General features: G+C 34.2%; 2 protein-coding genes across 3 annotated transcripts; one reads left to right on the top strand and one right to left on the bottom strand.

The window, feature by feature from the left end:
* The first annotated feature begins 1,858 nt into the window (after positions 1–1,858).
* On the top strand, positions 1,859–5,300 carry LOC121268464. Of its 2 annotated transcripts, none has more exons than XM_041172755.1 (6): positions 1,859–2,004; positions 2,639–2,731; positions 3,658–3,790; positions 4,207–4,498; positions 4,604–4,658; positions 4,842–5,300. In XM_041172755.1, exons 1-6 carry the CDS (start codon positions 1,885–1,887, stop codon positions 4,914–4,916), a joined length of 768 nt encoding a protein of 255 aa, XP_041028689.1. In that variant the 5' UTR covers positions 1,859–1,884; the 3' UTR covers positions 4,917–5,300. The 2 variants fall into 2 exon arrangements, with proteins under 2 accessions (XP_041028689.1, XP_041028690.1); XM_041172756.1 differs by having other exon boundaries at positions 4,799–5,300.
* Positions 5,301–6,293: 993 nt separating this feature from the next.
* On the bottom strand, positions 6,294–9,109 carry LOC121266910 (probable L-type lectin-domain containing receptor kinase S.5). Its single transcript, XM_041170761.1, has one exon. The coding sequence runs from the start codon at positions 8,851–8,853 to the stop codon at positions 6,874–6,876; it is 1,980 nt and encodes a 659-aa protein (XP_041026695.1). The 5' UTR covers positions 8,854–9,109; the 3' UTR covers positions 6,294–6,873.
* Between the last annotated feature and the right edge of the window lie 5,461 nt (positions 9,110–14,570).

Below are 14,570 nucleotides of genomic sequence, written 5' to 3'. Positions count from 1 at the left end.
TCTCATTTAAAACCCTCTTTTTTGTTTTTAAACTTAGTGAGCAATGTTTAACATCCCGATTTATTTTGAGTGATTTATCCCATTATTATCACAATGAAATTAATATAAAATTTCCAGAAATCTTTTATTAATTTGTATGAATAATACCTGACTGAAAATTTCACAATAAATAATTTCAAAATATAAAAATAAAATATTCATTTTTGTTAACGTTATTCGCGAGCAAAATCAACTATTTTCCAAGATATTTGATGTTTTGCATTTAATAATTGTGATTTACAAATTGCGCTTAGTTCTCATCTTGAATTCCATAAATACCCCCTCGCAGTCGTACAATTATACATTTGGGATATGGTTGTCAAATATGAAAAAGGCTGGGGGTAAATCCGTCTCGGAAGGAGACCCATGCTAAAAAGATAGTAAAGGAGGGAGGGCTGAGTTGGGGTGCAACGAAGAGAGCAAATGCCAACTCAGCCATTCCGTTTTCTAACCGTCGAGAGATCATGTCGGGCTTGTTTATTCAGGAGTCACTTGCAGCTGTCCGTTCAAGCTATCTTTTCGACGCTTCAATAGTTTCGCTCTTGACCGAGAGAACCGGTCAAAGATCAAACGTTGCATGCGCGTAGCGCGTGGGAGTCGTAACGTGCCATACATAATCACCAAGAACAAGCACACGACGTGATCATGAATCATGATGTCCTTACCTTGGAGTTTTTTTTTTTTTTTTTTTTTCCTTTTAAAATCACAGGTTGACCTTACTTAATTAATAAATCTCACTTTGAAAAGTCGATAACATTCTCTTCAATCATTTAGTTTAAAATATATTTCGATTATGAGAAATTTTAATATGAAAAATTAATAAAAAATTTACATCTCCCCGTGACGTCTTGGACAGGAGTGATGGGTTTCGAATTTTGATAGAAATGCTAAATGTACGTTTTTCATGTATATATTTTAACAAGGGTAAGTTTGGATAGATAGTTTAGATTAGATTATATGAAATATTTTATTAAAAATTAAATAAAATATTATCAGAATATAATTTTTTAGTATTATTTTTATTTTAAAATTTAAAAAAGTTAAATTATTTTTTATATTTTGATATAAGAATCTAAAAAAGTTGTAATAATGAAATGAAATAAGATGTTTTGTGTATCCAAACCCACCCTCAGTTCCTTTGGAAAAAAACTTAATCTTAAAATTCTAATCTCATCTTATTTCATTATATTTCTTTCTCAAATATCACTAAAATATAAATACTTTTAAATTAATTATTGTAATTTTTTCAAACTAATAATTACAAATTTCTTAAACTTTTAAACAAAAATAAAAAATAATTCAATTTTTTCAAATTTTTAAATAAAAATTTTATCATAACAATATTTTAACTTTATAATATTTTTTATTTAATATTTTTTCTCTTATTTTTAAAAATTTTATAAAATATTATATTAAAATATCTCATTATTATTTATAAATTATATTTTATTAGTTAACTTATCCGAGAAAAAAGTGAGGACTCGGGAGAAAAGGGAAGCACCAGCGTTTTTGCACCAAAATCTGGTACAATATACAATTTGGGTTGGTGCGGAGAGCATTTGAGTTGCTTGGGCAAAGCCCACATTAAGCCAACCAAAAACCCATAAAGGTAAATGACAATTGGGTTTTCAGATGGTTGCCGCTAGACTTCGTCCCCTCGATCCACGCAATACTGACAATCGGGCTTTAATCACTTTAAGTTATGGGATCAATGGTTGTGGCCATAAGTCCATGACAAGAAAATGGCTGCAATGTAGTACCAAAACGACCCTCCGACAAGAAAACAACATCGAGTAACATAGCGGCTTCGCTTCCTCCCTACGCTCTGAGCGTTGATACCTCAAAATGAACAGCGCCATGAAAGCAGCGTTGATAAGCTCGAAAGCCAGCTGCTTTCATTTGAGGGCAGCCCTCTTTCATTCTACTCCCGTCCTAGAACGTAAGAGACGCAATTACTGGGAACCCGTTAGTCTCTCTCTCTCTCTCTCTCCATATTTTTGTATTTGTCTATATGGGTTTTATCCTCTATGGTTTTATGTGAATGATTGGGGTTTTTTTTTGGGAAGAAAAAACAAATTAGGTGATTTAGGGATTGCCTTAGTCAGATCCTTCAGGATGAAAGACGATGTCTCTATTAATACCTAGAATTTATTTTACGATCTTATTAGTTGTTTCTATTTCTCTGGTTGGTTGACTTGGAAACTGGGAAATTTTATCAACAACTTTTATTAGGCTGAGCTGGTGGAACGATCCGGTCTCTGATTTTCAAGTTCATTTTTTTCTTTTGTATTATTGCCAACCAGGCAGGAACATTTGCTAAAAATGTAGGCTTTCATGATAAAGGAAATCGTCCCAGTATTTTCTCCCTCCCAATTTGCTCAATATATGGTTTATATACAAACGCCTGATGATCCGAGTGCAAAGACAAACATTTTGATATGCCATTCAGACCTCCTTACGGCTATTTGATAGGGTAGTCATTTGTGACATATAGTTTATGCGTTAGTTTTGATGTAAATCTGAACTCACACACACACACTCTCTCTCTTTTCTGATGCTGAAAGAAAATTCTCTTCTGCTCGTAACCCTTCATTTGCAGAGATCCAACAATTACTCAAAAAGGTTCAGACAGCTGCATGCAAAACAAACATTATTGCGGAATGTTGGTGCTTACGCGGACTTCATGTTTCAGGTCTCTATTTATGATGTTAGATTATTGATGATGTTTCAGGTTGTTTACTTCTAAATAGTTCGTTTCCTCTTTGTATGGTTGATGCTAGATTTTTTTTCAGTTCTGTCTGAAAAGAGTAAAGAATGATAGAAGACTGATAACCTTTGGTTTGAATGAGTAGCCATGTAAAGTTCATGGAGAAAAGCTGTTGCACCATAAGATGGATGGTTGCAGAGACAGGGTGTCAGAGGCTAGTTGTATTGGTTGTAGAAGACAAGATGGAGGTCATGTTAGTAGCAAATTGTTAGGTGCAAGAATTTTGGAAGCCAAACCGTGGGTGGTTTGTAACTACAAAATTAGGCTACTTACATAATTAATCATGGCAATAAATAAATAAAACAGAGCACATGGATGTAGGTGATAGATAAATTGGAGCCCAAAAAATGCAAATGGAAAAAAGGTGAAGAGGTTTGAGATTTTTCGTTTCTAATGGAAAAATGTTTTGTTTGTATAGGTTTATATGCTCAAGGGCACAATGAATGTTGTAATTCTCCCTTTAGTTTGTGATTTTGTACTATGGCTTCTTCCTGATTGTTTTTTCTATGACGGTATCGCTACTAATTCCTTGCTAGGGAGTGCAAAAGCTAGAAACATGAGATTTACTTATTTTGGTTTGCAACGAAGGAATGATATAGAAAATGAACTGAAGTGCTCTGGTCTTGGTCAGTTCCATTTCACCTCAATGGGCAATTTTTAATTTTTACAAATTTCTTTTATGGGCTTGTGAGTGTGTGTGGTCATACCATTGTTAATACGTGCAGACTGAAACTTTTCTGATTTCTATTGTTATCATATTTTATTTTAGAGAGATTTATTTTCTAATTTTCCTGCATGAACTTACTTATCAAAAAAAAAATTTCCTGCATGAACTGTTTTTGGAATTTCAGAGTTGGCGGGATGAGGATGAAGAGGATGACCCATCTTCAAGTAGGGGCCCCTCATGGTTTAGAAGGCAATGCTCTGCTAAGGGTTCCAAAAGGGACTGGACCAACAATCGAGGACCCAAGCAATCAGGCAGAAGTAAGGACATTTTAAGTATCATTGGTGCTATAATGAAAACACAACATGTCTAGTTGCAGGACTATATATATGAATAGCACAACTTTTAACAAATTACAGGGTTGTAGGACCTTCTTTTAAATGGTCTCCATCTAGGAAATCTTCTAGGCTTTGAAGTTTTTATTATCTGTCGGCCAAAATAGCCCTATAGATGGGCCTATTGTGCCTTTCGATTTGTTTAGATCAGCTGCTCTAGTTCTGAAGGCAATTATCTTTCAGCCTTTATGTAGGGTGATTCTCTTTGTAATGGCATCATGTGGGGCACACTGGGTATCCTTCACGGCATAACTGCTTTACTAGTGTGTTGAGTCTTGGATTCATGTTTCATCGCCTTTTGAGGTTGCATTATATCATCCCATTTTTCAATTATGGTTCAGGAGGTCACCAGTTCTGCGAAGAAGATGATGTTGATGTTGAGACCATTTTCCGATCTGCATTTGGTGGGAACCGATTCTTCTATTGGTCTTTCATTAATGAAGAGAATTCTCAATGGAGGAGCTCATCAAACTATAATAACTTTGGGAGGTCCTGGAATTGGAGATATCGGAATGAAGAAACATATGATTCTTCATCTGAGTCTGAGAGTTCTGAGACAGATATGGCTTCAGACAGGCTGGCCCTTGGATTGAGTGCTTCTGGCCCTCTACAACTTGAAGATGTTAAAAATGCGTGAGTTCTCACTTGGTTCTCCGTCTGAGTTTGCAAATCACCTCTTTCTTTTTTGTTTTCTGGTTTTGTCCATTTATCCATCTGATTCTGATTTTACAATTTCAGATATAGAGTCTGTGCACTAAAATGGCATCCAGATCGTCATCAAGGCTCTTCCAAGGTATTAGCATGATTTTCCATATGTTGAATCTTTTATGTGGAGTGTGGCATGAAGAAGGCATGTGTATCTTGCCAGGCTCATGAATTTTTCATGTGTACATCAATGGTTTAAATCTCATCATTGCGTGTGCTGTTTAACAGCTGACTGGTGCTGACAGACTGACTGATTTCTGGGCTTGAACAGGCTGTTGCAGAGGAAAAGTTCAAGCTTTGCAGCACTGCATATCAATCTTTATGTGATAAGCTGGCCGTGAGTTAAGGATGCTTTAGAGCGTGCTGCATCCTAGCAGATGCAACTTGCAGATCGTATTTTCATCGAATTCTGGAGTTAGAAGGTTTCTTTTTTCCCCTGAAGGAAAGAGTGTGGCAATTGCCACTATGGTTTCTCTCAAGGGGCAGCATAAATTCTCTGAATTCCTTTTTTTTTTTTTTTTTCCGGGCAACTGGCCTGTTCTACCTGGGGCATACTCTGAAATATCTATGCAATTATGGTATGAGCTTGTAGATTCTCCTTTGCATAGCCAGCAGTATGGAGGCAAAGATCTCTCCTTCTTCATGCGCTGTAACTTGCATGTCTGTTAAACTTGAAGGCATATACAATTCATTTAGGACAAGAAAGATCATAATTTCATGGTTATGTTGAGAGCACAGCGTTGCGTATGTATTGTGGATTCTCCTCCTCCCCCTTCTTGCCTGTTAGGTTGGATTCTCCTCATATATTACATACGAGTACTAGGTGATGCTTGATGACAAGAAATGGAAATAACCACGAGATTGTGTGGAAGATTCAAAATATTTTCAGCTCAAGGCTTCAGGAATCCCAATGGGTTATTGAAATATTCCACAGCAGCTTCAAACTGTTCTCCTAAAGAATAGAGTTCTCCCAATATATGAAGTGTGAAATCCTCATTTTTCACGGAGCGAGATGAGAATTTTGTAAATAGTAATAAGATAGTTTGTAAATAGTAGTGAAATAATTTGAGTTGAGTATTTTTTGGATTTTGGGAAAGGAGAGAAAAAAAATTAAATAAAAAATATTATAAAGTTTAAATATTGTTAAAATATAGTTTTATAATATTATTTTTGTTGGGTGATTTAAAAAAATTGAATTGTTTCTTATTTTTTGAGGGGTTTTGAAAAATGAGATAAAAAAGTTAAATAAAAAATAATATAAAGTTAAATTATTGTTAGAATATAACTTTTTAATATTATTTTTATTTTAAAATTCGAAAAAGTTTAAATTTTTTTTACTTGAAAGTTTGAAAAAATTATAATGATTAGTTTAGTTTTAAAAAATTGTAATGATTAGTTTTAAAAGTGTTTATGTTTAAGTGATGTATAGAAAAAAAAATGAGAAAAGATTGGACAAGACCAAAACTATTTTCAAACATACCCGCAGGAGTCAGGCTACATTGCTGCCCAGAGTAGTCCGCTCACTTTGACTGCTAATTGCTTTTGTAATTATTTTATTTTATTTTTCTATTCACATTTTTTTAATATATTTAAATATTTTTAAAAAATAAAAAAAAATACATCAATACACTTAAAATTATTTCCCTAATTATTAATTAAAAAAATTAAAAAAAAATTTCCCAAACGGTCAAGTAACGGTAAGAATTACTGGACAAAGTAGTTTTTTCCTACCTTAAAAGTTCGTTCGTGGGACACCCAAATTCGGCAGCGTTAACGCCGTTAAGGCTGTACTCTACTCGCATCCCATCGACCGGATCTCCACCCATACAACCACGTACAAAAAGCAGTACAAATACCCCACACGCATAAAACCATCGTAGGCAATTATTTAGGGTCTTACTATGGGAAAACATAAAAAACTTTTCATTCAGAACATTAGAACACCTGCAATTACAAGAAGAAAAAACCTGGGATCTTATTTACTTATAAGTTGGAGAAATATACATGGATCCTAGGGTAATACTATCTTGTTATAATGAAAAAAATATATACAAATCTAGTCTTTTATAAAAAATTGATCTCACCATAGAAATGATGAAAAACTCATTTTTTTCTTTGCAGGTATCTCATTTTTATAAAAAACTTGTACATTTAGACTTATACCTGGGATTACTCCGCCACCAATATTAGGTTCTTCAAGGAAAGAAATGCTAAATAAACAAGTTGACCATCCGCTAATAAAAACAATATCATACTGAGGAATTAAGGACAGAGTCTGTTCCGATTCTCGAGTTCGGCGTGATTCATCTCCCGGTGAGTTGTGTGAATGGACTAAGTTGGCCTCCAATTAGAGAGATATCTGGGTCCTGTTTGAATGATGGGGGCATGGCTGGCCACACAAATGAAGGCCTTTCAATGGGCACGGGTGGCAGAGGCGCTTCACCTGTAAGTACCTGCAATACTGTTTTCATGGAGGGCCTGTGGTGTGGGTTTGGATGGCAACAGGCAAGTCCCAGTACAAGCATACGCACCATTCCTTGCTCGTCAAATTCCCCGGCCAATCTGGAATCAACTGCATCAAGAATCCTCTCTCTCCTATGAAGTTCCCACAGCCCATTCACAATGCCGTTGTTGTAATCGTTATCTTCATTCTGGTTTCCAGGTTTTCTTCCGCAGACAACTTCTAGTACAAGAACACCAAATGCATAGATATCTGTTTCAACAGTAGCCCTACTGATAAGAAAAGTTTCCGGAGCCATATAACCCGGTGTTCCTGCAATTTCTTTTGTTGTGTGGTGATCTTTTCCTCGCTGTTGAACGATACGAGCGAGCCCGAAATCTCCCAGCTTTGCATTGAAGTCTGAGTCTAACATGATGTTGCTGGCTTTTATGTCACGATGAAGCACCCTCTTTTCACACCCGTTATGAAGATAATCCAGTGCCTCAGCTACCCCATAGACTATGATGCGTCTTTTTTCCCAGCCGAGTGTCGGCAATTCCTCATTGCCTAGTTTCTCATAGTCAAATATGAACTTATCTAGGCTACTATTTGGCATGAACTCGTACACAAGAAGGAAATCACGCTTTTCATAGCACCATCCAATCAATTTCACCAGATTTTTGTGATGGAGGTTGCCGATTGTTGCGACTTCTGCTATAAATTCTTGCTTGCCATGAGTTGAGTCCTTTGAGACTCTCTTGACAGCTACCTCCTTATTTTCCAAGAACCCCTTGTAGACTGTTCCAAAGCCTCCTCTTCCGAGCTTGTTTTTCAGGTTGAAGTTGCCTGTCGCTTTTCTCAGCTCCTTCAGTCGAAATCTCCGTGGAGCTACAGAGGACCCTTTAATCTGGTCTTCAATCCTTGGATATGCATCTTCTGGTTGCTCTCTGTGGTTTCTCTGCAAATACAAGTAGAACACGATCCCAAATAACACCAGTACGGCTGGAACTGTGATCCAGATCCATAACAGCTCTGGCTTTTCATCACCAACATCTTCACCGTGGAATTCCCATGACTTTACGCAGTTTAGTTCCGTGTAATCACTTGTTGAAGCAGAGAATCCCACAAAAACCTTCTCCGGAAGATACTGAGAGAGATTAAGAGGCAGAGACAATACTGGCATGCCCTGCCTTGCTCCATTAGTCATGGAAACGAAGACGGAAATATTTGTGCCATCATACTGAACCCTTGCCTCTACATCAAGTGCTGAAGAAAGATTAACACCGTAGTCTTCTAAAGACACTCGCTTGATTGAGTAGATGCTATTTACATTCAATCCAACATGGTTATCATCGAGATCTTCTGGATAGCTCTTTCTCGTGTCAAATTCAACGGCGACGACATTAGCCTGAGAGGATCCATTCGTTGTCGCGTTTACGATCCCAAGCCATTGCCCATAGCTGGCCTCCGGAAGAGCGGTATCTGCCGCTAATATGAAGGCCATGCCTTCGCCACCTGGAGATGTCTGGGATTGGATATTCAATTTAAAGGTGGTATTGAAAGCTGCTGTCACGCCTTTGCTCTTGCTTTTCAATCTGAACTGCGTCTTGTAAAAAACCCGTCCGGAATTGTCTTTGAGATCTTTTAATCCTTTAGAATCAGGTGTAACTTGGATAGCATTCAAGAAGATACGTGAATTATTGCTCATAAGAAGTTCTTGGGGATAGTTATGCTGGAATGTTGAAAAGTTAAAGGTAAGGCACCCAACTGGAGAAAGAGCTCCACCCAAGAGGACTGCTAGAAAAAGGGACACAGCTAGCTGAGAAAACCACACTGTACCCATGGAAAACAGAGTTTGGTCTTTAACAGGTTGAAGTATTGCAATTTATGCAAGGTTTAACACCGATACATGAGAAGAACATGAACAAATTAAAGCAAAGCTACAGATCTTATAAAGGACATATTCTCAACTGATCAAAGACCGGAGACAAATCAACTTTTAGAATAAAGAGAATTTTCCATGCACTTTCTGCTGTCATATTCTAATGTTGTTCAAGAGTGCAATATCATTATACGTAGTCAACTGCCATGATTATCTAGGTGGTGGTTTTGATTTCTCTTATTTGGATTTATTCATAACTATTTCATCTCATCTCATCTCATCATTACAACTTTTCAAATTTTCACACAAAATATAATAAACAATTCAACTTTTTCAAATCTCAAAATAATAATAATATTTTAACAATATTTTATTCAACTTTAATCTAAAACTATCTCATCTTATTTCAATATCCAAACGGGACCTTAGTTCTCTGTGGATCAGGTTTCAGATGATCTCATACTTCGATGCTAGCTCAAGCTATGAATATTCTGTTTACACTTCTAGCTTGGAGGTTGTAGGCAACTTTTCTGAATAATCCCCTTGTTCAATTCTTGCATGTCAAAGTTTCCACCAAGTCCGTAAGAACTTTCTCCTCTTCTCCTTTGTCTGATCTCTAATAATTAACAAATTATTAATAAATACGATAGTCAAAGTCCTATACAATATAATTTTCATCTATCTTCAAAGTCCGACTCTCTCTAATCTTCTTGGCAAGAGCTGGAACCTCCGATCCAGGTGCACCTCAAGAAATTCTTTGAAAGATATGTATTTCTAAATAATTGCGTGCGAAAACTGCTGAATGTTGGTGGAACAGTAAACGATTGTTAAAAAGAAAATGTCAGCAATGACATCTTTTATGTTTGGCAGTTTGCGCAGTTTACTTACAGATAATTAATAATTAATATTAGTTTCAATATTAATTTTGAATTATTTATTAGGAGGTGATATTATATATGATGATCTATTACAATATAATTTAATTTTTAGAATTATGGCTTCTTTTGTTTCTGTTAAGCCACCTCATCATTTATCCCATGAATTTTATATTTTTATTATTTCCAAAGTCACATGAACTATATTCTAAAAGTGATACAATTGACCGAACCTCTTGAAATTTTACAAAATGCAAGAACTTCTTATTTCTTTATGATCACTTGTCAGATCAATAGAGTATTGCATTTATGATCTATTAAACAATATTTAATTTTGAAAGCATTGGCTGATCTGTTTAGATGACATTAATATATGAATTAAAACTGATAATTGTAGAAGAGAAAATGTCTCATAGTGATCTGTAACAATATGTAATGGGATGCATGCTAATAGTCTAGCTAGGCCTTGGTGGGTATGATTATTAATTTGATCGACACTGGCCGGCAGAGACTGACATCTGCATATTGGACAATATATATAATTGCCAAGTACGTTTGATATGGATTTTTTCTGTTGATTGTGAGCACGGCCTGATCTTCCGATCAGTGACACATTGAAATAGTCAATAGTTTGTAATAACATTTAATTTTTTGTGCTTACGTAAAACTTGGCATTTTAATTTTATACATACAATTATTGAAAGTATTTATCATGTAACGCGAGTTGAAAGCATTTTTTTTTTTATATATATATATATAGATACAACATTAATGAGCAGGAGCTGAATTCATTGGATCTAGCTAGGGCTGATATGAAGCCTAAACCAAAGTTATAGGTAGAAGTTTTAATTTAGGGTCTTTTCGGCCAGCTGGCTAAGCTTTGAACAACAGAACAGAACAAGGGTTCTTAATTAAGCCTTTGTTGGTCAAATTGTATCCTCTACCAGCTGTTGCTAAATTTAACATGATCCTTGGGGAATTATGGCATTGCTAGTTGGAGGGTGTAATTAGAAATCATGCATGATCATGATGATAAGTTAATTTGCTTACGTACAGTTTTTCTTGCCATCTGGGTCATGGGAATTTGATGAGCTTTTTAATTTAAAATATGGTTTATTATTATACTATCAGCTGCAAATTATTTTAGAATTAGTAGTGGATCAAGACAGATTAATTTCTTTACTTGCTGTGAATTGGTTTAGTAAATTAAATACAAGAGCCTCCTAGCTAAGAAGTATTTTGGTATCTATTCTTTAATTATTTCCTTTTGAATTAGTCCATTCCTACAGAGAAGTGAATAGCTTGGTTGATGCTTTAGTAAATTTAGAAGCTCGTGCTAGTGTGTGTGTGTGTATATATATATATATATATATATATATGCTTTTTTTCGCTCAGTTTTTCACTTACCAAAACACTTATATGGAATATATGTTTTGGTTAAAATATGACTTTATCACTTTAGATACTAGTTATATACTATTCCGTTATGATAGATAGTTTGAAATCATTATTATATATATGAATTATTCTCTTATAATATATGTCTTTTGCAAGGATTTTAATTGGCTTTGGGTTGGGATTTATATAGCCCTCAAAACTCTTTCCTCATTTGTAAATTAAGATATTCCTCCACCACAAGAGATAGTTGATAATAAGACTAGAGGTTCCCATGCATCTCTCTTATTAAAAAAGGATACAATATTGAAAGTATTTTTTTCTTTTAAAAGAAATAAACTTGTGAGAAAGTATATATAAAAATATGATTATCTTCATTATCGGATGATATAAAAAATGAAAAAAGTAATTACTTTAAAAATAACAAATATATAATTGTCTTGAGAAAGTTCTGTGATAAAGAGTCTTTACAAAAGTAATCTCATAAATTGATGTAATTTGATGTGATACATTATATTATAAAATTATTTTTATTGAAAAATAGATATGATGTATCACATGATCAAATCATATCATTTTATAAATTTATTTTTATATGATATTTTCATGCCCATAACACTTCTCTATTATTTTTTAATGAAATATATTGACGCGCACTGCATTCTTGCACCCCGTCATAGGCTCGATTGATTGGGCACGTAACATATATATTTCTACATTCACGCGATACGTAATAAGACCCATGCTGCGCGAGTCATTGTCAGTAAGGAATAATATTGTCGATCTAGATGCATATGAGAACTGAGAATATATAAATCATGCATACCAATTAGAATTAAATCATTCAAAATTCAAACTCTAATGAGGTTGATATTTTTGGAAAGATCAGCTGTTTGCATGCATATTCTTTTATAATTTTTTAAGTCTTTCCTTGGATGGCGATGTCTGCTCGAAATTCCAATTTGTAATGAGAGATAGAGAGAGAGAGAGAGATAGAGAGAGAAGAGAAGAGACTGTTGAGCCAGACGACAGAAGAAAAAAAGAACAACCGGAAATAACAGGGATCGTTCTATGAAACTGCGCATGAAGGCGTGCATGATCAGTAGGGTCAATCCAATATGCATGGTTTCCAATTCCCACGAAATAATTATGAGTTAAAAGAAATCTCAGCGTAATAATATCATGTACTGTACAAGTGGGCATTGTCCTCTAAAGTCAGTGTCGTTTTCTTTTTTCTCTGTCCATTACTTACAAGGATGATGAGGTGTCCACTTTCCAGGCTTCCAGGTAGGTCTCTTTTGAACATACTGAGATAGGCTACAAGCTGCCTACAACTGGCATGCAGGTTTAATTAATGATAAGGATCACCAAAATACTCCAGCAACTGTCAAATCTTTTTTTTTTTTTTTTTATGGAACAACTGTCAAATCAGTACTAGGTTTCGTATTAATGTTCTTGTATTAATGCCGGCGGCAATGTCGTATGACATTCTTCCTGTTTTGAGCCGGCCTGTCGTTCCCTTTGTAATTTCTGTTTACTACCTTTGAGGATATGGGCAGGTTTGGGAGGTGAATTGAGAATTTTATGTTTTATTTGAGAGTTTAAAATATTATATTTTAATATTATTATTGTATTAAAATTTAAAAAAAGTGAATTGAAATTTAAAAAAATTAAATTGTTTATTATATTTTGTATGAAGATTTAAAAAAAATATAATGATGATATGAAAATTTTATATTTCATCCCATCCTCTAAACCTGCCTAGATGCTAAAGAATATTCAAAGAAGTCTTTTGGATGATTTCAGCTGAAGTCTTTGTGACTGTCATGCCGCTCTTTTAAAGCAACTGGACGCATGCATATCCAATTAAGAGCATCTTCATTGTTTTGATTAAATTTTAAATTTAATCAATATTATATTTTTTTTTATATTTATCTATTCTATTTAAATTCAATCTTTATATTAAATTATCTATTTACTTTTTATATAATAATAAAATATTATTAATTTAATAATTTTTTTATTTAATTTATTTTTATCACATTTTGTATCTCTACCAATTAAATGTTAATAATAATTATATTGTAATTAAATTAATATTAAAAAAATCATATTCTCAAAAGTTATTTAATGCTAATAACAAAAAATATTTGATTAAACTCATTTAAAATTCTATCTAAATTTCTTAATTACAAACCAAATAGTATTTTTACTTGGAGTGAAAAACTAATATTTTAATATTTGTTTGGAGTGAGAAATTAGTATTTTAACGTTTGGTGAATCAATTATGGTTCTCCATATTTGGCCGACCACTATAGCAAAAGTCTAAATTATTTTAGATTTGTCCAATTTAATGTAGGATGTTTTTTATATCAATTATGTAAATTTTAGCCAAGCTCTTCATTTGGCCAAGCTAATGAGAATGCTCTAAGGGTATTGCCTGGATGTGCCACTTGGATTGGCCAATCCAGACAGCCTATATATGTTGCCATCTGAAAGGAAATTAGATGATAGGTCCTAATTGAAAAATATTTCAAATCCAATGATTGAAATCATAAATTAATTACAAAATCTAAGGATTAATTAAATAATTTCTCTTTAATAAGATATAATTAATTAATAACGAGTCGAGTCCGTCGACCCAAATACATAACGTCGTCTATAATCTGCCGGGCCAAGCAATAATCCAACTTGTTAGGCCGTAGGGTCACAGCCATACTGATGGGCCAGAATTTGATCCCCATGATGATATATATTTGGACCATAGAATCGTAATTTTGGAGTAATTAGGTCGAGCAGACTTTTAATTTGAACGTGTAAAAACTAATTGCTGCATGCAGAGGCAGTTGCAATGTCTAAGCACTTGTTAAAGGTACTTGCTTTTTTAACTGAAAATTTAAACAGCCCAATCGACAACGATTAATGCTGATCCAGCACTTATAGTAATCCATGCATGCAAGCATGCTTCATTAGTCATGACTCGCGTTACCTTTTTGGCAGTTGCAATGTCTGAACAAAAAAGTACTAATCTCCCTAAATTAAGCAAGAAACAACATTTCCTTCGTTGCTTGATCATTAGTCAATTACGTACACCTATAGATCATCGATGACGACGCCCCCACCTTCGCTTATTTTCCCCTTATCATGATATGAACAATTTCACTTGTTCTGATTTGAATCATTGATTTGAATCATTCCCATCAAATCTACATTTAGATGTTGAGCTGAGCTCAATTCTTTATGATAGTAATGAGTTGAGTTATATAAAGTTCATCTAAACTGAGTTTAAAGTGTGTTTAAATGTTAAGATGAGTTTAATATTTTTTATGAGAAGTTGAAAAAGGTTATAAGTTCCACGTGTAAGGATATTTTGAGTTGAAATGAGTTTAGTAATTTAAGAATTAGATG

Source organism: Juglans microcarpa x Juglans regia, chromosome 5S (assembly GCF_004785595.1).
Source record: "Juglans microcarpa x Juglans regia isolate MS1-56 chromosome 5S, Jm3101_v1.0, whole genome shotgun sequence".
In the NCBI taxonomy this organism is placed as follows: Eukaryota; Viridiplantae; Streptophyta; class Magnoliopsida; order Fagales; family Juglandaceae; genus Juglans; species Juglans microcarpa x Juglans regia.
Note: the sequence above shows the minus strand (reverse complement) of the source record. Positions and strands in the feature narration are given on the sequence as shown.